Raw genomic sequence first — 25,034 nt, 5'->3', positions numbered from 1 at the left:
ATTTCTGTTTTAGAAAGGGGTTAGTTAGATCAGTGAGCCCTTTTGCCACTGGGCTTCAAAGGATCAAGATTCTGTGATTCTGTGTTGCTATGGGGATGAGAGTACATGACTCAAATGCACAGCATGTTCCGTTGCTAAGGTAATTATGAGCATCTTCACCCTCTCAATCAGGGCCTGCTTTGTCACAGATATTAGCCATGGGATAAAATAAGCCTAGGGCTTCAAGTGCCATGAAACAGAAGTGAAAAATCAAAAAAACCTGTGGAAGGTTTTAGAGGAAGTGGAAAATTCCACTTGCTGGTAGACTTGGCTGGCCTCATGGTGACAGCCAGCAACATGGATGGCATCGTTACTGCTGTCTTCAGAAAGCTAGCTCCTGGGTAGAAGGGGGATTGCCATTTCACAGGTGCCTGGTGGTGTGAGGGTTAGATGGCTTGTTCAGAGACACACCAGCAAGTAGAGAGACCTACCAGCAAGTAGAGAGACCCAGAAAGCTTGAGTGCTCCAAAAAATGTCAGACTTGTGATGCAAAGAAGGGTGGAGATCGAGTCAAAGGGATCTGAGGGAAACCTCTGTACTGCTTGTTGTTCAGTCACTAAGCCACGTCTGATTCTTTGCGACCCCATTGCCATAGCACACCAGGCTTCCCTGTCATTCACCATGTCCCGGAGTTTGCTCAGACTCACGCTCATTGAGTTGGTGATGCCATCCAATCATCTTGTCCTCTGCCATCCCCTTCTCCTCCCACCCTCAGTCTTTCCCAGCATCACAGGGTCTTTTCCAATGAGTCAGCTTTTCGCATCAGGTGGCCAAAGAACCGGAGTTTCAGCTTCAGCATCAGTCCTTCCAATGAATATTCAGGACTGATTTCCTTTAGGACTGACTGGTTGCAGTCCAAGGGACTCTCAGGAGTCTTCCTCAGCACCACAGTCTGAAAGCATCAATTCTTTGGCACGCAGCCTTCTTTATGGTCCAACTCTTATGTCTGTACGTGACTACTGGAAAAATTATAGCTTTGACTATATGAACATGATATAATGGGTTAAAAAAACCTGCTGTAAGGAATTCTCTGGTGGTCCAGTGGTTAGGACTCTGCGCTTTCACTGCCTAGGGCATGAGTTCGACTCCTGGCAGGGGAACTAAGATCTCACAAGCCCTGAAGCATGGAAAACAAAACCCAGAAAACCCTGCTATAAATTGGCATTTAATAATATAATAATTCGTTGTTCAGTCACTAAGTTGTGTCTGACTCTTTGCAACCCCATGGATTGTCGCACACCAGGTTCCTCTGTCCATGGGATTTCCCAGGCAAAAATACTGGAGTGGGTTGCCATTTCCTACTCCAGGGGATCTTCCCGACCCAGGGAAGCCTGGTGGCTCAGATGATAAAGAATCTGAGTTAACTATTTTCTCTGGTTAACTAGTTTCTCCTGAGGGCAGACCTTGTTAAGAAAACCAGAATGCTCTGGTGTATTTAAAATGGCCATGTCACTCCCCTTCCCCTGCAGGAGGTATGAGGCGATTTTTCTCCTATCTTCACCTTGAGAAACTGGTCAAGCTCTGGAGGTAAAACTCACAGAAGTGTGGGGACCTCCCTGGAGACTCTGAGTTCCACACTTGTCCCCACTAAGCCTCCAGCAATTTATCAATTACGGCTCAGGTTTTCTTACCCTGGATTGGTCCACATGGAGATTTCTGCTCTGGTAAGTTGTGATTCTCTATATTCACCTGTTTTTCCAATTTTGGGGGGCAGTTGTTTGCCCTGTGACCTCATTTTTCTGATGACTCTAAGACTGTTGATTTATCAGTTTGTTTTGCTTTTTAATTGTGTGGATAGAGTGGTGACTTCTAAGCTCCTTACAGCTGCCATGTGTTTTTAAGATAAACAGTTGACTTGTTGGGAACACAAGTGGGAACACAAAGCTTGGGGGAGAATTAGTCCACCTCTGGAGATATTGAAGAAAACATTAATTTTAATGGAAGACAGGGCAGGTTTTAAAAGAAGGAATACAAATTTTATCTAGGCACCTGAGACCCACATGAATGGGATTTTGCAGAGTTTTCTTTGAAATTAAGAATAAGAGATTTAGTCATTTCAATTTTTCTAAGAGGAGATTTTATTATGGGACCTTGATTTCTCTGTTGAAGCTTAATGATAACAAGGAGTCATATTACTGAAGTCTGGGACTTTTTTTTTTATAGTGTTGGCATTGTATTAACTGTGCTGTAATTGGTTAACTGTTAAATAATGTCTCAAGACCAAAAAATCAGAACATAAACAACAGAAGTAATATTGTATGTAACAAATTCAATAAATTATTTATTAAAAAAAAGATTTACTTATTTTATTTTTTGGTCCCTTCCCCATCTATTTTAAACTACTTTCCATGGAATCTTGATGTGAGAAGGTGATAGCTTTAACAGGTTTATTCTCAAAAGAAAAAAATAATAAATCTAATGTTATCTCTTTGGGGAAAAATAAGTGATAAATCTCTGGTTGTGTTGATCAATACAAAAGAGATACTAATTCTTGGAAAACTCTCTAGAAATACATCTGGAAATTTTAAATAATTCAAAGTAATAGAAACGGTAAATAACATAGTAAAAAACTTGAATGTACTGAATTAAAAGAAGTTTGGAAGGAAAAATATATTACCGAAGTCAATTAAACAGGAAGAGAAAAACAAAAGACATAAAACCCTCAATTATCCTGTAAAAGGTTCTGTACTCAGAAGGCTTGCAAATGAGTCTTTTCAAACTTTTTTAAGGAGATGATTTCTATTGTTTATAATTCTCCCTAAAACAAACCAAAAGCTATTAATAGAAAGCTATGTAGCTGAATCTGCAAAGGACTCAAATCCCTGATGTCCAAATCTAATACAAGAATTAGAAACAAAAGGAAAAGCAATTCCATGTTACAAAAGAATAAGATTACTTTTCTCTTTTTTTTCAAAAAGAGCATGAACTGAATCTAATGATATATTTTAAAAGTTCTTATGCATTTTATTCAATAATAAAAACAGGCTGATATGAACCTTACTATTTGAACATATTAGTAAGTAGCTTAAATGATAATTAATAGGTTTTTCATAATCACATCATGACATTCCTTACCCCTAACATCCTCCTCCAATACATACATACTTACAAACACACACACACACACACACACACACACACACACACAGAGTATATGTGTCATAGAGAATATCTGTTTTAGACCAATATCATATTTGGTTTTTCAAACTCTACAGGCAATTCTAGCAACACTGTAAAATAAGTCAAGTTTATTAACACTATTATGTAATACAGGATACCCTAAAATTTTAAGATTTGGTGACTTTAGCAGTATAAATGTTAGATGCATATGAAAAGCATCATTTTATTTTTATTTTTCATTTTAGTAGTTTTATTTAACTCGGTATGTCCAAAACATTGTTCCTTCAGCATATAGTTATTATAAATATGCTAATGAGATATTTTCTATTCATATTTTTCATGCCAAGTCTTCAAAATGCATGGTATTTTACAATTAAAGCACATTTTAATTTAGACTTGGGCTTCCCAGGTGGCACTAGTGGTAAAGAATCTCCTGCTAATGCAGGAGATACAAGAGATGTGGGTTCGATCCCTGGGTCAGGAAGATCCCCTGGAGGAGGAAATGGCAACCCACTCCAGTATTCTGGACTAGCCACCTTTCAAATACTCAGTAGTCAAAGGTAGTTAGTGGCTACTAGTGCTGACCAGCACATAACTACACAATCACAAAGGAAAATTTTCTTCCAAAATGACCCTCCACCTGAAACGCATTACACTTTTCAACAGCTCTAGGAATCAGAAAGCTCTTCTTTCTGAAAAGCATCATTTTAAGTTTAAATTCTTCTTACTTTCACTTAGCAAATTTTGAATAATACATTTTAATGGAAAATAATGAGGGAAGCCACACAATACAGTAGCTAGTCAAAATACGCAGAATGTACAGAAAAGTATTTACCATTGACTGCATCTTTGAAAATAAATGAAGACCAACTAGATAAGAGCAGGCCAGGCTGTTTATTCAGAGCTTATCAGAGGAAAGGAGTATAGACTTAGATTACCATGATGTTGAATGGTTTGCCTTGGAAATGAACCGAGATCATTCTGTTGTTTTTGAGATTTCTGTGGGGACAGGACTGGAAAAGATCAGTTTTCACTCCAATCCGAGCGAATGGTAATGCCAAAGAATTTCAAAATACCATACAATTCTGCTCATTTCACATGCTAGCAAGGTAACACTCAAAATCCTTCAAGCTAAGCTTCAGCAGTATGTGAACCGAGAACTTCCAGATGTACAATCTGGGTTTAGAAAAAGCAGAGGAACCAAAGATTAAATTGCCAACATTTGTTGGATCATAGAGAAAGCAAGGGAATTCCAGTAAAACATCTACTTCTGCTTCATTGACTACACTAAAGCTGTTGACTGTATGAATCACAACAAACTGTGTAAAATTCTTAAAGAGATGAGAATACCGGATCACCTTACCTGTCTTGTGAGAAACTCGTATGCAAGTCAAGAAGTAACAGAACCGGACATAGAACAATGGACTGGCTCAAAATTGGGAAAGAAGTACAACAGGCTGCATATTGTCACCCTGCATACTATTTAACTTACATGCAGAGTACATCATGGGAAATTCTGGATTGGATGAATCATAGCTGGAATCAAGGTTGCCAGCAGAAATATCAACAACCTCAGATATGCAGATGATACCACTCTGATGGCAGAAAATGAAGCGGAACTAAAGAGCCTCTTGATGAGGGTTAAGGAGAGGGAAAAAGCTGGCTCGAAACTCAACATTCAAAAAACAAAGATCATGGCATCCAGTCCCATCACTTCATGGCAGATAGATAGGGAAACAATGGAAACAGTGACAGACTTTCTTTTCTTGGGCTACAAAATCACTGCAGATGGTGACTGCAGCCATGAAATTAAAAGACACTTGCTCCTTGGAAGAAAAGCTGTGACAAACCAGGACAGCATATTAAAAGGCAAAGACATCACTATGCTGACAAAGGTCTGTGTAGTCAAACCTATGGTTTTTCTAGTAGTCATGTATGGATATGAGAGTTGGACCATAAGGAGGGCTGAGTGCAGAACTGATGCTTTCGAACTGTGGTGCTGGAGAAGACTCTTGAGAGTCCCTTGGACTGGAGGAAGATCAAACCAGTCAACCCTAAAGGAACTCAACCTTGAATATTCATTAGAAGGACAGATGCTGAAGGTGAAACTCCAACACTTTGGACACCTGATGTGAAGAGCCAACTCATTGGAAAAGACCCTGATCTGGGAAAGATTTAAGGCAAAAGGATAAACGGGTAGCAGAGGATAAGATGGTTAGATAACAACATCAACTCAATGGACATGAATTTGTGCAAATTCCAGGAGATAATGGAGGCCAGAGGAGCCTGGCATCCTACAGTCCATGAGGTCAGAAAGAGTCAGACAGGCCTTAGGGACTGAACACCACCACCTGCAACAACAAAAGCTAGGGAAACTCAGTAATTGATGAAGTCCTGGTCATTTGGAGCTGACTTCTATAAAGTTACCGCTTAGCTTCCTGGAGGTTGGCTAGAGGTAGTGGCCTGGCTTCCTAGGCTTTTTACTGTAGTTCAAGGAGTTGATTTCTTGGGTAGATCATGGGGATGGTAGGTCAGCATTCCATTTTTTTTTTTCTGGCCCGCCATGGGACATGTGGGGTCTTACTTCCTTCACCAGGGATAGAACCTGCGCCTCCTGCATTGGCAGCAAAGAGTCTTAACCACTGGACCTGCCACGCGACATGCCTCCTCTTGCCACGCGTACCTGCCCACGCCAGCCACCCCCGTGCGCGAAGTGCCTCACTCAGGCTGACCGGAAGGGCCTTGCCGCGGAGCCTGCCGGGAGTTGTAGTTCCATCCTTGTCCGGGGTGCCTACGCAGTGCAGGGGTAGAGGGGCGGGGGTCGACTCAGATCTGCACATTTTCGGACATGGGTGGTCTTGTGATCTTCAGACTTGAGAGCACCTCGGACCTGGCCGGTTTTGAGGTCTCCGCGGCACCTCGGACTGGTGTTTCCCTCGGCTCCTGGCTGTAGAAGGGACTCACGTGACGGAATCCACGGTTGCAAAACCAGGCGGGCACTGGGAGGGGGTTCTCCGTGCGGGGTCGCTCCATCCGATGTCTTCTTAGGAGGGTCAAGGTTTCTGTCTGGTCCGAGGTAGGGGCCGCAGGCTGGCTGGGTTTCACTGCTTCTCTGATCTCCAGCAGCTCAGCCTCGTCTGAGCCCACCATCCACAGGGAGCTACTCTAGGACACAGTAGTGATAGCATTAGCTCCCAAAAGAGCTGGGGACTAGCTCTCCCTCGCACGGTCGCCCCTTTTTCCTGACGGTGGATTTGTTTCTGATGTTTAACTTGGAGTTTCTCTGCCTACCCAGATCCCTGAACTCCACTTGGGTGCCCAGACCTAAGTCTCTTCTGACACCGCTCCCCCGCCCAACTCCTGCGGACCCTACATCCAGCCGAGGGTAGGCGCTGAGCTAGGAGGGCAATTAAGGAAGGCTATGAAATGACTGTTATTTCAGAAGTCTACAGTGTCAGTCTTTAGAGTGTCTGGCCCTGGGGGAACACCGGGTCCCATCCGCGGCCAAAGACTTATGGACATGTCAGTCAGGTAGACAGATAAAGGTCCCTCTGGGTGTGAGTGCCCCGATATCTCTACTGAATGAACGGACCCACCTCCAACCCCCACCGGAGGGAGGGAGGTTCCTACTGGGGGAGGCGGGGCTAAAGACCAGACTTCAGTAGGGTCTGCTAGGTGGAAAGATGCAAAAGGGTATTCCCAGATGAGGGAACAGCATACCAAAGGTAAGAGGCTTAAGCCGAGAGGGTACTGCTAGGTTGGGTGCTATGGAGGAGCCATTGCAAAAATCTTGACTGGAATTTGATTGGATCTAATGTTTCTTTGATGGGTGTATTTTTGAGTATGAATACATTTCATGTAAAGTTTAGTGGTTTATTTGGTTTTCTGTTGCTTTGTCAATTTGAGTAATTTATATATTTTCTGGAAAGTTGTCCAATTTAATTTCAGTTTATGGCATTAATTTGTAGTACTCACCTGATTAAAAGAAAACTTCGGTATATCTGTAATTGTCTCCTTTTTCAAGTCCAAAAATTGTTTCTTTTTTGCCCACTCTTTTTTTGATCAGTCCTGCCTGCAGTTAGTCTTTTATTAGTTTAAAATACAAAACAATTATTTTATTAGTTGTAATAAATCATTTCCAAGAGTTGAATTTCGTTTTTTGTTTAATTTTTCATTTGGGCACAATTTCAGAATTAAAGTCATAATAGAATAGTACAAATAATTCCTAAATAGATTTCATCTAAATTCCCTAACATTTTGCCACGTTCGTATAGGAGGTTCCAGAGGGATTTCGGAGCCAGTTAAGGAAAAAGATGTAACCATGAATTGCAGGAGCACAATGACATTACTTATGCATGCGTATGAGGGATAAGGGGGCCTCTTTCAGCATGAGACCACCTAGAGGCTAGGGCCCAGAGGCCGTTTCCCAAAGGAGAGGAGAATAAGGGAACCCCTGGGGTATATAAAGCCACTTAGGGTTATTATATTTTTATAGCCACTCACACGAAGGAGTTTGTGTAACTCAGTGAAGCTATAAGCCATGCCGTGCAGGGCCACCCAAGACGGAGGAGTTATAGTGGAGAGTTCTGACAAAACATGGTCCAGTGGAGAAGGAAATGGCAACCCACTCCAGTATTCTTGCCTGGAAATTCCCATGGACAGAGGAGCCTGGCAGGCTACAGTCCATGGGGTCGCAAAGAGTTGGACACAGCTTAAGCAACTGAACAAGCACCACCAGAAACTGGGTGCGGTTTCACAGGGCAGGTAAAGTGTGCAGCTTCTAAATGACTACAGATGCGCTGGTATCTGGACTGTGTTTAAAACATTCACATGTGTTGATATCTGGGTTTGGGGCTGCTGGTCTTTTGAGCTAAAGATCTCGGACAGCTGTGAAGAAACAACCAACCCAGAGGCCAATCTTCAGAGGACATCTTTGGCTAATTTATATGACAATTTGCTTTATCCTGCTTTTCCTCCCTCCTCTATATATTTGTGTGTAAATACTTTAATGTGCATGTCCCCAAAACAAGGGCATTCTGTCACGTAACCACAGTATAATCAAGAAATTAGCATTGGTGTAATGCCATTGTCTAACCCATGGATCTTACATTTTACTAGTTGTCTCAGTAGTACCTTTTCTAGCTAAAGAAAGTCTAGTATCACACATTGCAACCCTCTCCCCTCTTTGGTCTCCTTTAATCTGGAGACTATTAAAGCATTGACAGTTTTGAAGAATACAGGCCAGTTATGATTGTTCCTTAATTTAAGTTTGTCTGATGTTTGTCATGATTAGATTCAGGTAATACATTTGGGGCAGGATTTTTAAAAAAATATGTGCTTGATTATTTTTCTTCTAAAATTTCTTTTCATACTTGTTAATTTCTTTTTTAAAACATCTTTTGAGTTTATTCTTTTCTGTGCTAGCTTCCTGCATTTGTATGTCATCCATTTCCATTAATTTAATGCCTGTCTTAGGGTTGTAAATTTCCTTTAAATATGTGTTTTTAAATATCCACCAATTTTGGTATGTAGTATTTTTGTAGTCATTGTTGTAAATATCTTTGCATTCTTTTTATTTTCTAATTTTATTACTTTTTTGTTTAGAGAGTAGCATTTATGCAATATTGATTTTTAAAAGGTTTGTTGAGGTTTTTTTTTTTTAGCTTGTCAATTTTATGACTATATCAGATGGCACTTTTAAAAATGTATATTCTCTAACTATTGAGTTCACTGTCTGATCCAATGTCAAGCTTTTGTGTATTCATATCGTATGCTATTTTTTTTGTATCCTAGATCTTCGTTTCTAAAAGTATATACTAAAATCTTTTTGCTGTCACGACTTGTCAGTTTCTCCTCGTTGCGTCCAGTCAGTGTTTTTGCGCATTTAACCTGCATCTTGTGCATTTGCTGGGGCGCACTGGACCCGGGATCGAGCTGGCTTCGGGTCATTGCTATATCTCATTCTGGTGGGTTGTTCTTTCTAGCTTTTTGTCTGTCTCCTAATTTTTTAAATGAATGCCAGACATTGTGTGGGGGAGACTTCTGCTGGGCTGTTTCTGTATTGGAGCTGGGAGGACAGGAGTTGTGAGTTGCGCAGAGCTGGCATTTCCTGTTGCTATGGTTATCGTGGGTCTCTGCTCTGGCTTAGAGCTGGCTGGTTACTTACTGGTTCCCCACTCCACCCACCGCCGGCCTCCCCACCTTGACTCTCTCCTCCTGCTGGTGCTCTCCGTCTGCTCCTTGTGCTGGCTGACCGGGGAGGAAGGGCAGGGTACTCTTTCCCTCTCAGTTTTAGGAGGGGCCCTGGGCCCTGGGGATGTGTCTCTCCCACGGAGGTAGTGTAATAGGGAGTTACTGGTTCTGCTCACCCATTGGTCAGCACAGCAGTGGGCCCCGCCTCCAAGCAGCCAGCTTTCAATGACGGCAGTGTTAGGGGGTGATTCAGCCAATGGTTGGTGGACTGATGCTCATCAGGTAGAGTGAGGTAAGAGTGTATTCTCGCCTTCTCCAGGGGGCCGTCCAGCTCACCCAAGCTCAGACCCGCAGGTGAACCGGGGGGCCCAGGGAATAGGCTCCAGGGCCCTCCCCAAGGCCACCCCCTAGCCAGGCCCAGGCCTTGAGGTGGCAGTGACCCTCTCCCCCATCCCCAGCTCTGACTGAATAGCGTGAGACACAGTCTTCGAGACGTGGTCCTTGCCAACTGGGCAGCTGAGGGCTTGCTGGGTCCTGGGCGCCTGGCATCTTCAGCGATGACAGCTGGGCAGGGTCTGAGGCTCTGGCCCTTAGGGGGCCACCCTCTGAGCTCTCTCTTCTCCTTAGCCAGGACTGAGACCTCGGAGGGCAAGCATTGTGCCTGGTTACCCGGCCTTTTCTTGTCAGGACAAAGAGTAACATACGTTTGTTAGAGACTTAGAGGAACATGGTTACCTGACCTCAAGGACAAAGGATGTGATGCCGAGAAGTCTGCATCAACTAACCGTGCTCCTTCCTCACCTTTCCTAGGAAAGGGCTTTGCTGAGAGCTTTTGAGGAGTTTGGGGTTTTTAAGGCATAAGCCACCCATCTCCTTGAATGACTCTTCTCCGGGGCTTCCTCAGTTCCAAACTCTTGACACTTTGGGATTGTTTGCCTCATTGTGTGTTGAGGGCATGGACTTGTGTTTCAGTAACAGTAGGAGGTGCTAATAGTCTGAGCCTAGGACCTATTTCTGCCCCTCGCCCACAGGGATAGGGTTTTCTTTTCCTGCTGCTGCTTCTTCCTGCCACATGTGGTAGGTATTACCCATGATCTGGGTGCAACAAAAGGGTTTTACTAACCCTTCCTCCAGCAACATAGGACTTTTGTTCTTCAGGAGAGAAATTTCTGGAAGGATGGGGCTTCCTGTGTTCCCACTGCCCTCCTCTGGCCCAGGGGAGTCTCCGTGTGATCTCCAGCTCCTCCCTGTGTTCCTCCTCTCTATCTGTCACAGATCACCACCAATTCAGTGATTTAGAGTAGCTCACAGTTCTGAGGCCACATGACCCGGTGGAATGGCCATGCACTCTGCTCGGGTTTCCAAAACAAAATCAAGATGCTGGACAGGCTGGCCTCTTCTCCGGGGCTTCTGGGGAGAGTCCGCTCCTGGTATGCAGAGTCAGGGGAAGTGGGTTTCTGGCCGTCTGGGCTGGAAACCCTGCCCTGCTGCCTGCTCTGGGCTGAGGTCGTCCCTCAGCATCTTCTCACACTCACACCTACCTCCAAAGCCAGAGACAATGGCCGGGCTCCTGGGGTCCTCCCTTTCATGTCTCTCCTCTCCTGCCCCCATCCATTGCCAACTCAGAGATGAAGTGTCCTGCCGATGTTTTTACATGAGTCTCACCACCTCGTTTGTTTATTTCCAGGTTTTCTTAGTGTCTTTGCAAAGGCTTAGAATCGGACTGTAGCCAAGGCGGCTTGGTCCTGTCTGCATAGTCAAGCTTGTTTCTACCACTAGAGAGTCTCGGAGGCCAGAGCTGAGCCTCCAGCTGACGGTAAGTTCTCAGCAGGAGAGCAGAGCTTTAGTGCTCAGAACATGCCCCAGGCCTCAAATGCCAGGCGTCCCAAATTAGAATAACTCTAAGAAAGGTGACCCAGGGAGCAGCCTTCTCCTTGGAAAGAGGGATCCCCCCCCTTTTTTTTTTTGAGGGATCCCCTTATTATCCCACTTGGTAGCTTAGGGCTGAAGTTGGAGGCTCACCATGTGGGGCAGCCGCTGAACCCTGAAAAGGGCCCCTAAGAGCAGCCTGGGACCCTCCTGCAGGCAGAATTGGGTGATGTCATTGCCTTAGGGGATCACCTAGGATTCGGTCTGGGGGGAAGATTTCCAGGAGGAGAGGGGGTCTCCTGCCTTAGCGTGTGAGAAGCATGAACTTGGAGGGAAGGGCCTCCCATGGTTCTGAGAGTGACAACCCACCCCCCTCCCACCCCAGCCACCAATTTCTCTCCACTTATCTGCGTTTACTTCATTGTCTGCTGTCCATCCAGCTAGATTTCTAGCTTGTCATCTGATGTCACCTCCATACCTGACTTCTCGTGACCCATAACCTTCCCTCCTAGTTGAGTCAAGGCCCAGACTTTGCTTTCTTAAATGTATTTTCCTTCTCCTGTTAAAGACGAAAGGAAATAGGCATGAGAGGGGTGTTCAGAGCCACCCAGCTCACTAGAGGCCGAGCCAGCACTAGCACCCAGGGCTCCTGTCCGGAGGAGGCCTGGCGGCGCCCTTGCTAAACACTGCCCCTCCCCACTCTCCACCCCTTCAGACTGTCTCAGGGATTTCAGCTCCTCTGGGTGCAGGACTCTGATAGGAGGTCATGGAGAGAGGACCCAGTAAGATGACACATGTAAATTTTTATGAAATACGTAAGTTTTAAACAATGAGCACATTTTACTGTTGAAAAACTTAGAAAACAAATCCTATGATGCAAAGGTAACCACTGTTAACATTTTGCCTGTTTTCTACAGAAGTTTTTTCTTGATGTGTTTATGAAAACCCATTCTATGATAAAGAAGCAGGAAATGGGGTAGCAGGTCACAGGCCACAGAGCATAGAGGGTTTCTGACCCAGGCTTTTGACCCAGATGGTCCTGCCTGCCTTTCCCAGTGGGCTTCCTGGGGCTGCCATCACAAAGCATCGCAAGCCTAGTGGCTTACACAACAGACGCTGAATCTTGCCCAGCGCTGGAGGCCAGCGGGACCTGCCCCAGGCCTCTCTCCAAGCTCCTGGAGGCTTGCCGGCCGGCCGTGGCATTCCTCGATTTCTGCTGCGTCATCGGACCTCTGCCTTCCTCCTCTGTTACCCATCTCTGAATCACATGCTATGTGCCCTGCTTTTTTCCACTTGCTGGTATTGTTGGAAGATCATTCCATCTCAAATATTTATACTATTTTATGTTGATTCATAGCTTTAGCATGCTTTAATTTGTATCATAATTTATCAACCATTCTCTTATTTTTCAGCAGTTCAGTAGCCTCCATTTATTTAAAAAAAAAAAACACCCTCAGAATTCTTTATGGAGTTTCCAGTCATTCTAGAGTTTTAGTATCTCTGCAGAATTCTTGGATCAAACTCCAGTGTGTCTCTGTCCTGAGTAGGAACATACGTAGCACCAGGAGAGAGATAGGTGTGGGGTCCAGTTGATGCTTCCAGCCACAGTAAATTTGCTCCTGAACCTTCGTGTTCCTGTTCCCTGGGAAAATGAGGAAAGGAGGAGGAGGGCTCAGGAGAAGCCATCAGATCTTGTCCCGTATTTGGTAAGTGGCAGAGCCTGACCAGGACCATTTCCTGTGCAGGAGTCAGCACAGGTGAGCCAGGACAGGTCTCAGTAATAAAAGTGACTGTTGACAAACTGCAGCCATGAGAGGAGAACCGAACAAAATGTAGCAGGATCCACAGATAGAACCAAGCACCCCAGGTTAATAGACTTCCAGTTGCTTGGCTGAGTGATACTGAATGGACTCTGCCTTCTAGTATCCATTTCCATTTTTTCCCTGTGGATTTCCTCAACACCCGGTGATACAAGCTTTGGGTTAGGAGATTAGTAGGCTACAGATATTTTTAGAATAATAATTTAAAAGATATGATGATATACGAAATGCCTGTTTGTCATAGAAAAGCTTAGAAAATTCATCAAAGTAAAAAGAAAAAGGTAAAAATGGTTGTTATCCAACTATACAAAGCTAACTACTACTTGCATTTTGTCCTACATCATTTCAGAGATTATTCTGTGTGTGTGGGGTGCGGGGGAGACAGAGAGAGAGTTCAAGATGCTTTCAACCACCTTTTTCAGTTGCCAGTATACTATCATAGTCTTCTATGATTTTATTAGCTACATCATGTTTATTACCCTTTGGCTGTGGTATATTCATTTAATTAGTACTCTATAGTTGGATATTTAGTTATGTCTGCTTTTTTGGAGTTTTACCAAATTGTAATAAATATCTTGGCCGCTAAATCTTTGCCCAAACTCATGACTGTTTCTGCAGAATAAATTTCTATGAATTAAATTTCTGGGTGATGGCGGGGGAGGGTAGTAAACTGCATGGTGATGACTGCGACGCAGAGATGTATATTCTGTTAAGCAGAAGAAGAGTTCAAATTCAAACCTCAAGGTCAGGTCCCCATCACATTCCAAGGTGAAGGCTTCGCTCTGATAAACGGGGTTCTTGGGAGGAGCCCCTGCCACCCTGTGGTTGGGGTGTTAGAGCAGTTGATTCTGAGGCTGGAGGCAAGGCTGGCCTCTCATATCCTCTCCTCCCCACCCCGATCTCTGCCTCCACAGGTGTCTGCTTTTCCCAGACCCGCAAGGAAGGACCATGTGCCAGGTGAGTGTGGCACTCCTTTACACCGTGCTTTTCGTTTTCCTGTGGACTTCAGGATGCTTAAAAGAATTCGTCCAGTAAAACACAATGCCAACAGAAATCAGGACCAGTGAAAACAGGAAGATAATGGAAGATCAAGGCCATGGGGAGGGCAGGACAGGCACACTACACAGGCTGCTGGAGTTATTAGCTGCCCTCTAAACTTGCGTCCGACATGTCTGTCACTTTAAAAAGACAGATTCCATCCAATACATGACTTGTGTTGTCTGGGACAGACATATCACCCTCTCAGGGAACATAAAGCTTTCCAGGGTATTTAGACATTTATGTGATGGGTCTTCACACGTCAGATGTAATAGGCAGGGTCCCCAATAACAACAACATTCAAATAAATGCAACAGCAGATCTCCTGTGAGTTTCCCCTGCCCTCACAGTATCAAGTATGTACTATATCAATATAGAAATTCTGTGATTACAGTTGTTGCAGGGAGTCAGAATACTCAGGTCTACATAAACAGCCTTGTTAGGGTTCACACTGACCTAGATAAAACACTCCATGATCCAGAGGAACAAACGGATGAGTGGTATGTTCTTTGAACTGCTGTTGCTGATAATTCTGGACACAGATAGAGCCTGAACAGCTCCAAGCTTCAGCAGGGGCGGGGGAGATGGTCTGAGCTATCCTGCCTCCTCTCTCTGTGACTTTAACCTCAGCCACTGCCCTTAACCCCACTTGTGTCCTTTCTCAGTGGCCATCCATATCTTTCTTCAGACATCACGACATCATGTATTCTATTGCCAGTCACCATCAAATGCCTCCAGTCCTAAAGGGCCTCCCTCTTTACCCCACGCTCCGAGGATGCTGGTCAGAGTCCCGGAAGTTACAAAGCCTGAGACCCAGAGCTAGTTGAGGACAAAGACAGGCTCGAGGCAGCACCCCAAGCTGTGGGAAGAGCAGGCGTGCCACTAGGACTTGGAACGTTCTGCCCAGGGACCCAGACCTCACTAGGGGTCTCCCTTGTTTCCATGACTCCTTTTCTCATATCAACTTATCCCCATGACCAGAAATAGGGCTCCCACAGCACACATTTATGAATTCTGCCACAGAAAAAAATAGTTTTTCAGGAAACACAACTTTGTTTTCATAGGACTATATTTCACCAAAGTGAAATTGAAAACTGTCTCTAAATGAGATGTACTTTAAGTGGAAAATACACACCAAGTTTTGAAGATGTGATATTTAAAAAGGATGAAAACTGGAGCTTCCTTGGTCCAGTGGTTAAGACTATGCTTCCAATGCAGGGGGTACAGGTTCCATCCCTGGTCAGGAACCTAAGATCCCACATACCACGCAGTGCAGTCAACAAATTTTAAAAATTAAAAAAGAATGAAAACTATACCTGTATACATGGACTCCTTTCTCTGCTTTCCTCTTGTTACCACCTTAACTTTGCCTGTATCTCATGTTGATGATTATAACTGTGCCTGAATTTTATTTATTCTCTCCGTGATTCCCACCTCATGATACAGCAATCATCTACATCAGATTGTCTTTTGTAGCTCCCCTTCTTAAGTGCTATGATGGAGACCCTCTTGCTTGCAGGAAAAAAAACATCATTTTGTTCCATGATCTGATCCCTCCGCCCGCCACCCCCCAAAATATCCCCCTTATACACACACCTTTACACTATCATTCCCAATTTATTCCTACTTCCTACAAAATTTCCCCATGACTTCTTGGGTCATGCTTCTTGATAGGAATATCTTTCCAACATCAGAACACACTTTATTTTTCATGATTCTGTTCATCTACAAACGCCAATGAAGCTTAACATCAGGATGTTGAATCTGGCTGCTGTCTTCATGTCCTGTACTTAAATGTCCTTACATCATAGCCTTCAGTGTATTATTACCATACAGCAGTCTCTTACATTCATCTCATGCCACCAGGCAACAAGCGCCCTTGAACAGGAGCACTGTGGCATTCAGCTTTCAACCCCAAGCATCATGCAGAACACCAGTAACATACCTGGTCCCCCACCGATGCTTGCTCTCTAAATGGAAGGATGGATGGATGGATGGATGAATAGAGATCCAAAAGGCAGACACTTTCTAATGATTTTTTTTTCTCTCCCACAAAATGCAGTACCAAGTTAGGGGCATGCTAAGCTTCCTATGTAACTGAACATGGGGAAACCTGCCCTCTGAAGGTGGTAAGATCTGTCTCCTCTACACCTCTGCCATAATACCCTGTGCCGAGCACTCCAGATTAATCAGGAATGTGCTGTTCCAGGGGTCCTTGTCATTCAGAGACGTGGCTGTGGGCTTCACCCGTAAGGAGTGGCAGGAGCTGGACCCTACACAGAAGACCCTGTACCGGGATGTGATGCTGGAGAACTACAGCCACCTGGTCTCCGTGGGTGAGGAAGGTTTCCAGTTCCCCCCATCCCTGCTTATGTCTGAGCTCCTTCCTTTCCAGTTACATAAGACCCCTTAAGTACTCAAAATGTTTGTCCTGGGGTTTCAGTCATCAACAAGTTCTGTTCTAATCTCACCTGGATTATTGGTGAATTTTCCTCCCAAGTGAAACAGCTATTCTTTGGCTGAGAGGTAAATATTCATTGTGCGGCCTGAGCCTTCAGCTTCCTTGGGTGTCCCAGATGGCTCAGCATAAAACTCTTTTTAAAAATAATCTTTTGGCCATGCCACAAGGCATGTGGGATCTTAGTTCCATAACCAGGGATCAAACCCATCTCCCTGCATTGGCAGCATGGAGTCTTGACCACTGGACCGCTAGGGAAGTCCCTCAGGATAAATGTTGTAACTGTTTCTCATGAACAGGATGTCAAGTCACCAAACCAGCTGTGATCTCCAGGTTGGAGCAGGGGCAAGAGCCGTGGATGGAAGAGGAAGAGATCCTGAGATGGAGCTTTCCAGGTGAGAAAACCAGTGTGCAAGGGGACAGAAGACATTGGGGTCTCAGAAGGTCACAAAGCAGAATCTCTGATTTTTTTTTATTTCAGGCAACTGTGTTAAAAGCCTTGAATCTTTGCAAGGAACTGTGGACAGCTGGCCGAAGACCTTGAGATGCCCAAGTGATTTCTGCTACCTGTACCCATCACGTCACTGCATGATCACTTGCCCTCCCATGGATTTTAGAGAAAGACATTCTTTTAAAATTTATTATTTCTTTCTACTCTGCCACCCTCTTCTAAGACCTTGCCTTCTCAGTCTTTCTCTAGAATCTTTAGGCTTACACTTTCCCTGGTTATGACACAGTCTTTCTCAAGCTCTCAGATATGTGTAGATTTGCCCTATTTTAGGAGAAGGCAATGGCACCCCACTCCAGTGCTCTTGCCTGGAAAATCCCATGGACAGAGGAGCCTGGTAGGCTGCAGTCCATGGGGTCACTAAGAGTCGGGCACGACTGAGCGACTTCACTTTCACTTTTCACTTTCATGCACTGGAGAAGGAAATGGCAACCCACTCCAGTATTCTTGCCTGGAGAATCCCATGGACGGGGAGCCTGGTGGGCTGCCGTCTATGGGGTTGCACAGAGTTGGACACGACTGAAGCAGAGTCTTCACCACTGGACTGCCAGAGAATTCCTGTACCACTCATTTTTATTTTAGTTTTCTAAAATAGTTTTCTCTGCTTCACTTTGAAATGCCTCAAAAAATGTATTTGCTATCTTTTATATGACTTTAAATTCATCTTTCAAGACCATGTATGTAATGATAACCTGTCCCCATTTTGTCCGATAGGTTATAACTAAAGCTTTTCCCCCATCTCAGTGTATTCCCATGGGGAGCCGAGCCTTTGTTTTATCCACCCTTGTTTCTGCAGGATACACATAATGTACATCAACTAACCCTTTCTCCCTTCTAGGACAAGGATCCTTTCTCAAGTATCCATTCAGGGTGGTTGTTTTTAATCAGGGGTGTGCAGCAGAATCACTGGGGAAGCTTTAAAAATGCCCCTGGCTGGTCCCAGCCCAGAAAATTCTGCTGGGAAAGATCAGCCAAGGGAGTAGGAAGTGTGTGTAGTAGGAATAGGATTATCATAATTTAATATGGGCACTCAGGTTTGAAACCACAGTTAATCCTCCTTCCAAACACTACTTTTTTAAAAAAGTTTTACTTTTTATTTTTTCCCAAACGTTTCTGAAATAGTTTAGTCCTACCGTGTGCTCCTGAAGGCTCAGTTGGTAAAGAAACTGCTTGCAATGCAAGAGACCAAGGTTCGACCCCTGGGTCGGGAAGATCCCCTGGGGAAGGGAACAGCAACCAACTCCAGTATTCTTGCCTGGAGAATCCCTGGACAGAGGAGTCGGGTGAACTACGGTAGTCCATGGGGTGGCAGAGTCGGACACGACTGAGTGACTAACACTTTCATGGTGCTCCTGGAAAGATAAACACGTCTGTGACCTTGTTGTTTTTTTCCCTAGAAGTTTCCCAAGTTGATAGGCAACGGGAACACGGAGAGGAACCTCTGAAGCAAGTAGAACTCCCAGACAAGAAACAACTGACCCCGGAAGGGCACCACGCACCTAACACGGTTGGAAAAAACACCTCTCAGGACACAGACGTCGTCCCTTCAGAACAACAGGCCCCTCGGTGTGAGTCGTGCGGCGCCGCCTTGCCGGGCAAGGCGGACGTCACTGTCACTCCCAGCGCGTACCTTGCGAGGAGGAGGTTCGAATACGATGCACAGGGGAACCTATTTCTCTACTCGAAGCTGGACCCTCCCCGTGCCGGGGCGCGCCCACGCCACTGTAACCGGTGCCGAGAAGCCGTAAGCCGTGCCCAAGCCCTTCATGCCGACCAAGGAGCCCACAGTAACGAGGAACCCCGCAAACGCACCGCAGGCGGGAAGGGCCTCTCCCACAAGTCAAGACTCATTGCCCGTCACAGAGTCCGCAGAGAACAGCCACCCTCAGGGCGGAAGTTCCGGGGGGGAGGCGGTCCGCCCCGGCAAACATCCGGGAAATCTGACGGACCCGAAACGCCGCCGAAACAGGAAATGCCTTAGAAAGCTCTTAGGGGAGACGAACTTGTGCATCCCCCAGACCGTTCTGACTGGAGAGAAGCCTTTCAAGTGTTCCGGCTGTGAGGAGATCTTCTCCCACAAGTCGCGCCTCATCGAATACCACAGATGTCACACGGGAGAGAAGCCCTACGGTTGCCCAGAGTGTGGGAAGTACTCGTCCCAGATGTCCTGCCTGATCATCCATCAGAGAGCGCACACCGGGGAGAAGCCCTGCGGGTGCGGCCGGTGCAGCAAGGCCTTCTTCCGGAAGTCGCACCTCATCCTCCATCAGAGGATGCACACGGGAGAGAAACCCTACCAGTGCGCCAAGGCCTTCTTGCAGAACTCTTGCCTCCTCATCCACGAGAGGACCCACATGGGCAGGAGGCCCTACGAGTGCTCTGCCTGCGGGAAGACCTTCGCCCAGGAGGCAAACCTCCTCCGACACCACAGGATTCACACCCGGGAGAAGCTGTATGGACAGGGTGAGACAAGGCTTTCATCACGAATTCCCAGCACACTGAGGAATGAAGACCCTGTGGACTTTGTGAAGGTGGAAAACCCCTTCGCCGGGAAGTCCAGGGCTAACTGTGGGCAGAGCGTCATACCAAAGTGAAACCCTAACAATTTAGAGAATCAGGAAAAGCTTATTATTTTTTAAATTTTTAAATCTTTTTGCCACACCACCATGGCATGTAGGATCTTAGTTGCCTGACCAGGGATCAAAATCGTATGTCCTGCATTGGAAGTGCAGAATCTTAACCACTGGACCCACCAGGGAAGTACTGAAAAGCTTATTCTCTTAAAACTAAGAAGGGTAATGACTCTGTAGAGGGATTTAGTCTTATAGGATAAACTTAATTATGAAGTGTATCTATGTCTCATAGTAACTATGGCTGTTGAGCTCTGAAGTCAATGAATAAGTTAAACTGTTAAGACAGCATATTGAATAAGGCTGAATGAGGCACAGAACAATCCCAGGGGTATACAGGGGCTATGTTCCTGGACATGTTCCATAAAAATAATTTTACTTATTTTTGAATTGCATTTATATTTGAACACAATTGTGAACTTGTAGATGTAGATACCATAATATGGAGGATGACATCTATCAAGAGTTTCCACACTAATTACACCCTTTTGTCTTTAATATATGTTATAACTGGAACATTCCAAATTTACTACTCAACCAGAAGTCTATACACAGTACCACATACCATTTGGTTTTTTGTTTGCTGGCAGATATTACAGAGCACCCCTTGGATCAGGAAGCCAGCAACTTCATGAGGTACCCTCATCTCTGTCATCTAGTTCATAAGTCATGTTAAATGTGCAAGGTTGGGGCTCCCTTTTCTGGCATTATAGTGGACCATCTAAAGTGAAAAACGTTCCACTAAAAGAAAAGTGAGACTTCAAATATGTATTGGCTCAGATTTAACAAAAGACATGCATTAGCATGCATATATGCGTGCAGTATATATGTGTAAATATGCATATGTATATACATGCAATATATGCCTAGCTGAGTAATTAGAAATATTCACATCTAGATGTACTCGATGTATATCTGTTGAGAGTTTAGCTACATTGCTCGCTGGTATTGCTGCCTCGTCATCCATCATATTTGGTCAAGAGGCTGCAGGGACCTTAAGCTGATAATAGTAGCCCCTCAAACAAGGACATGCCCAATGGCAGCGATAGGCCACAAGCAGATATAAGTCCCTGGTGTGACTTCCAGCCCTTATGATCAGCAGCCTGCCTCCCAATGTCTGTGTGTCAGAACCCTACTCTGTGGGTTTGAATTGACTGATATGGTCCTAACCCAGCAACCCCAGAGCATGTCTCCTGTGGGCCCAATAAAGGCCTGTGTACCAAGTCCAGTCTGTCTGCACTCCATCTTGACCTCCCCTCCAGGCATGCTGTGGACTCAGTCCAGGCCCTGTGAGTGTTAAACGAGTCTATTTCAATTTCTCTGTGGTCTGTTCAACACACTCATCGTCTTGCACCCTGTGCTGCACTTAGTGAAGTCTCTTAGTCGTGTCTGACTCTTTGTGACCCCATGGGCTGTAACCTATCAGGCTACTCTGACCATGGGATTTTCCAGGCAAGAATGCTGGACTGGGTAGCCATTTCCTTCTCCAGGGGATCTTCCTGACCCAGGGATCAAACCCGGGTCTCCTGCATTGCAGGTAGATGCTTTACCATCTGAGCCACCAGGGAAGCCCCTTAACAAGTGTTAATTTAACAGAGTCTTGACACCTGGGAACAAGATGGTAACAATTGACAATGGGAACAGTCTTGCAATTGGGTACTGGAGAAATGCCTTTCAGCTGTGAGAGCTCCAGGGCTCCCCCAGCTGGTATGTTCCATCTGGGGAGCCCCCTGTGCTGCCATCTCCCAACCCCCAAGTGCAGGCGCCCCAGAATCCCCCTGGAACGCTGCTCTTGGGGGCTGGTTTGAGGGGCTAGGGGTGTGTCTCCTGCCTGTTACCGCCCCACAGAGGGTGAACTCCCCCAGCGAATGTTAGACTTGTAGTGTGTTGCCCCGTTTCAGGCGCAGACCCAGCTGTCGACTAATAGCAGAGCTGGCCTCGGTTTTCCGAAAGGTCCTGTCGGGACAGGTGAGGGCTGGAGTGCTCAGTGCCTAGAACCACCAACTCACCAAAGCATGGGTTCCAGGCTCTGAGGTCCTAGCTGTGGGGACCCTGTAGCCTGTGCCCTGGTGGGGGTGACCCTAATCCTGCTGGGGCTGATGGGACCACCCTGAGCGAAAGCGGCCGCCTACGAGTCTGGTTGCCAGGGACCCCACTGCAGACCTTTATGGCAATATGTGTCACCCAGTTGCTCAGCTGTGACTCTTTGGGATTGTACCCTGCCAGGCTCCTCTGTCCATGGGATTCTCCAGGCAAGAATACTGGCATGGGTTGCCATGCCTTCCTCCACGGGATCTTCCTAGGGATTGAACCTGAGTCTCTTGTGTCTCCTGCATTGGCGGGTGGATTCTTTACCACTAGTGCCATCTGGGAAGCCCTTTGGTAACACCTCTAAGGCCAAATCGTGGGTGGGGAGTGGGAGTGGCAGGCAATAGAGAATTAGAAGCCAAAATCTGGAACTGGATTGCATCTTTGAAAGCTGCTAAGAGAGTAAACCTTGAACATTCTCATTACTAGAAAATAAAATTTGGCAGCTACATGAAGTGATGTTAACTAGAGCTATTATGGTGATACTTCCTCAATGTATACAAATCTCGAATCATTGTATGCCTGAAACCAATGTGATGTTATGTGTCAGTTATCTCTCAATAAATAAATAAACTGAAAATTGAAACCTGATGTGTCTCAAGATTCAAAATATTCTGAAAGACTTTGTACAGCAGGAGGGGGAGAAGAGGTGCTGCTACTCTGCACCATGGAATTCAGCCAAAGACCCACGATGCATAACCTTCTTAAAGAAATCAGGGGACCTCCTGGTGGTCCAGTGGCTAAGACTCCGAGCTCCCAATTCAGGGGGCCCGGGTTCAATCCCTGGTCAGGGAACTAAATCCCATATGCTGCAACTAAGACCTGGTGAAGTCAAAGAAATAGATATTAAAAAAAAAAAAAAAGAAAGAACCTAGGGATGGAGGACCACCATTAGCAAACGCAGGCTGGCTCCCCACATGGACTCATCTTGGCTCCAAAGCAGCTGCAGCCACCCGTGCTCAGCATCTATACAGCTCCAATACCCTTGACCCCCTGTCAAGGACCCAGGCTTCCTTGGCGGTGGCCAACACTCTCATCTCATGCAGCCTGGATAACAGGCCCGCTGGTGGCCCTTGGGACTAACCCAGTCCCAGGAGATGCACTGAAAGCGATCAGCTGCAGACACCAGGCTGTTAGAATGGCCGTCCCTCAGCATCTCTGGAGTGAGGACCTCCTCACAGCTGTAGGATTTGGGGAAGAATTGTGGGAGGGGGCTTCCTGTGTGCCTCAGGTTCCTGAGCACTGGCCTCAGAGAAGCAGAAAGTAAGAATGGAGCTGGCACAGACAGATGGCCAGGGAACCCTTCCATAAGATCGTTTTGGTTTTTTTTTTTTCTTTCTTTTTCAGTCTCTTCCTCATGTCCTCCTCTCTTTTTTAAATTGAAGTAAAATCAGTTTACCATGTTGTGTTTCAGGTGTATAACAGCGTGGTTCAGTTATAGGTCTATTTTTCAGATTCTTTTCCCTTATAGGTCATCACAGAATGTTGCATTGAGTTCCCCTGCTATACAGTAGGTACTTGTTGGTTACCTATCTTATGTATAGTAGGTGTGTGTTTGTTAATCCCAAACTCCTAATTTATACCCCCCACTGCCCCCGCCACCACCTGCCCTCTGCTTTTCCCTTTGGTAACGTTGTTTTCTGTAATCTAGAGATGATCATACTAAGTGAAGTAAGCCAGACAGAGAAAGACAAATACAGAGCTCTTCGGGGTCTCTCTCTCTTTTTTAAAAAAACATTTTATTTTAAAATTATTTTTATTTACTTATTTGGCTGCATTGGGTCTTCATTGCGGCATGTGGGATCTTCAGTTGCAGCACGTGGAATCTAGTTCCCTGACCAGGGATCGACGAACCTGGGCTCCCTGTATGGGAAGTGTGGATCCTTAGCCACTGGACCAGCAGGGAAGTCCCTGGGTCTCTTTCATAAAGGCACTAATCTGACTCATGAGATTAGTGAGGTCTCCACCCTCATGACCTCATCAACTCTAGAGATCCCCCACCTCCTAATAACAGACTAATAATGGGGAGCAGTTTTCAACATGTGAATTGCAGGGTAGGGGGGACACATTCAGTCTACAGCAGGTATGATGATGGGACTTACTGCTGAATTATACAAGGGATTTTCATAGATGGAAAAAAGCAGCACGAAGCAGTATGAGTACAAGTGTGACAGTTTGAAGCTTATTTGGGTGAATGGCTTGAACCAGTCGCAGTTCATCTCACATAAAACAAACTCCGCAGATCTTAAGGACGCATCTTGATGAAGTTTTGCACATACATACACCCATGGAATCACCACCCAAGTCGACATATAGAATGTTGCCAGCATCCAGGCAATCTCCCTGTGCCCTCTGCCAACCCAAACCCTTCCCCCAGTTAACCACCACCACGACATCAAAAGCCACACAAGAGCTTGTCATTGGCCTTTACTTAAATGGGAGCATCCAGTATGTGTTCTTTGCGTCTTGCTCCTTACACTATTACATCTGTGTTGTTCTCATTTTTTTGTCAATAGCAGTACCTCATTCTTTTTTGTTGTTTGTAGTATTCCACTGCATGAACATGCCACAGGCTGGGTTTTTTTTTTAAACATTTTTTTAATGTAGATTATTGTTTAAATTCTTTATTAAGTGTTTTTTTTAATATTGCTTCTGATTAATGTTTTGGTTTTTTGGCCACAAGGCATGTGGGATCTTAGCTCCCCAACCAAGGATCAAACCTGCACCCCCTGCATTGGAAGGCAAAGTCTTAACCACTGAACCGCCTGGGTAGTCCTGCCACAGGCTGTTTATATCTATTCTGTGTTCATGAACATGTGGATCATTTCTAGTTTTTGTCTATTATAAACAGTGCTGCCATAGACTTCTCCTACGTGAGTACTCACTCCTTTTCCAAAGGTACCGTGTGGCTATGACTCAGAGCAGTAGTTCTCAACCAGGGATGACTTTGTCCCCAAGGCATGTTTGCCAATGTGTGACAACACTTTGGATCATCACATCTTGGGTAGGGGAGTGCTGTGTGCCACGTGGGTAGAGACAAAGGATGCCATTGAGGGCCCTATAGTGCACAGGTCTGTACCCCCCTCAGAGAGATCTATCCACTCAAAATGTCCATAGAAGCAGAAGAACTAGGCTGGAGCCTGATTTTGGGGTCCTTGTCTGCTGCCTCCAGGTTGTGTCTAGTGGGCCTTGGGGAATCATAGATGGTTCTGGAATGTGAGGTTTCCATCCAGGAGAGGGGATTTCAGAAGAGACCCCTCCTGGCATCAGCA

At 45.5% G+C, this 25,034-nt stretch overlaps 1 protein-coding gene across 4 annotated transcripts; it reads left to right on the top strand.

The window, feature by feature from the left end:
* Window positions 1–1,354: 1,354 nt before the first annotated feature.
* Window positions 1,355–22,353, top strand: LOC133238773 (zinc finger protein 182-like). 4 transcript variants are annotated; one of them, XM_061402245.1, is made up of 6 exons: window positions 1,355–1,703; window positions 11,039–11,167; window positions 13,955–13,997; window positions 16,288–16,414; window positions 16,836–16,931; window positions 18,442–22,353. In XM_061402245.1, the coding sequence occupies exons 3-6, from the start codon at window positions 13,989–13,991 to the stop codon at window positions 19,023–19,025; spliced, it is 816 nt and encodes a 271-aa protein (XP_061258229.1). In that variant the 5' UTR covers window positions 1,355–1,703; window positions 11,039–11,167; window positions 13,955–13,988; the 3' UTR covers window positions 19,026–22,353. The 4 variants fall into 4 exon arrangements, with proteins under 4 accessions (XP_061258229.1, XP_061258230.1, XP_061258228.1 ...); XM_061402246.1 differs by lacking the exon at window positions 1,355–1,703 and adding an exon at window positions 5,724–6,884; XM_061402244.1 differs by lacking the exons at window positions 1,355–1,703; window positions 11,039–11,167 and adding an exon at window positions 11,219–12,519.
* Window positions 22,354–25,034: the final 2,681 nt, after the last annotated feature.

This window comes from Bos javanicus, chromosome 25, assembly GCF_032452875.1.
Source record: "Bos javanicus breed banteng chromosome 25, ARS-OSU_banteng_1.0, whole genome shotgun sequence".
Taxonomy (NCBI): Eukaryota; Metazoa; Chordata; class Mammalia; order Artiodactyla; family Bovidae; genus Bos; species Bos javanicus.
This window is presented reverse-complemented; position numbering and strand designations above follow the sequence as displayed.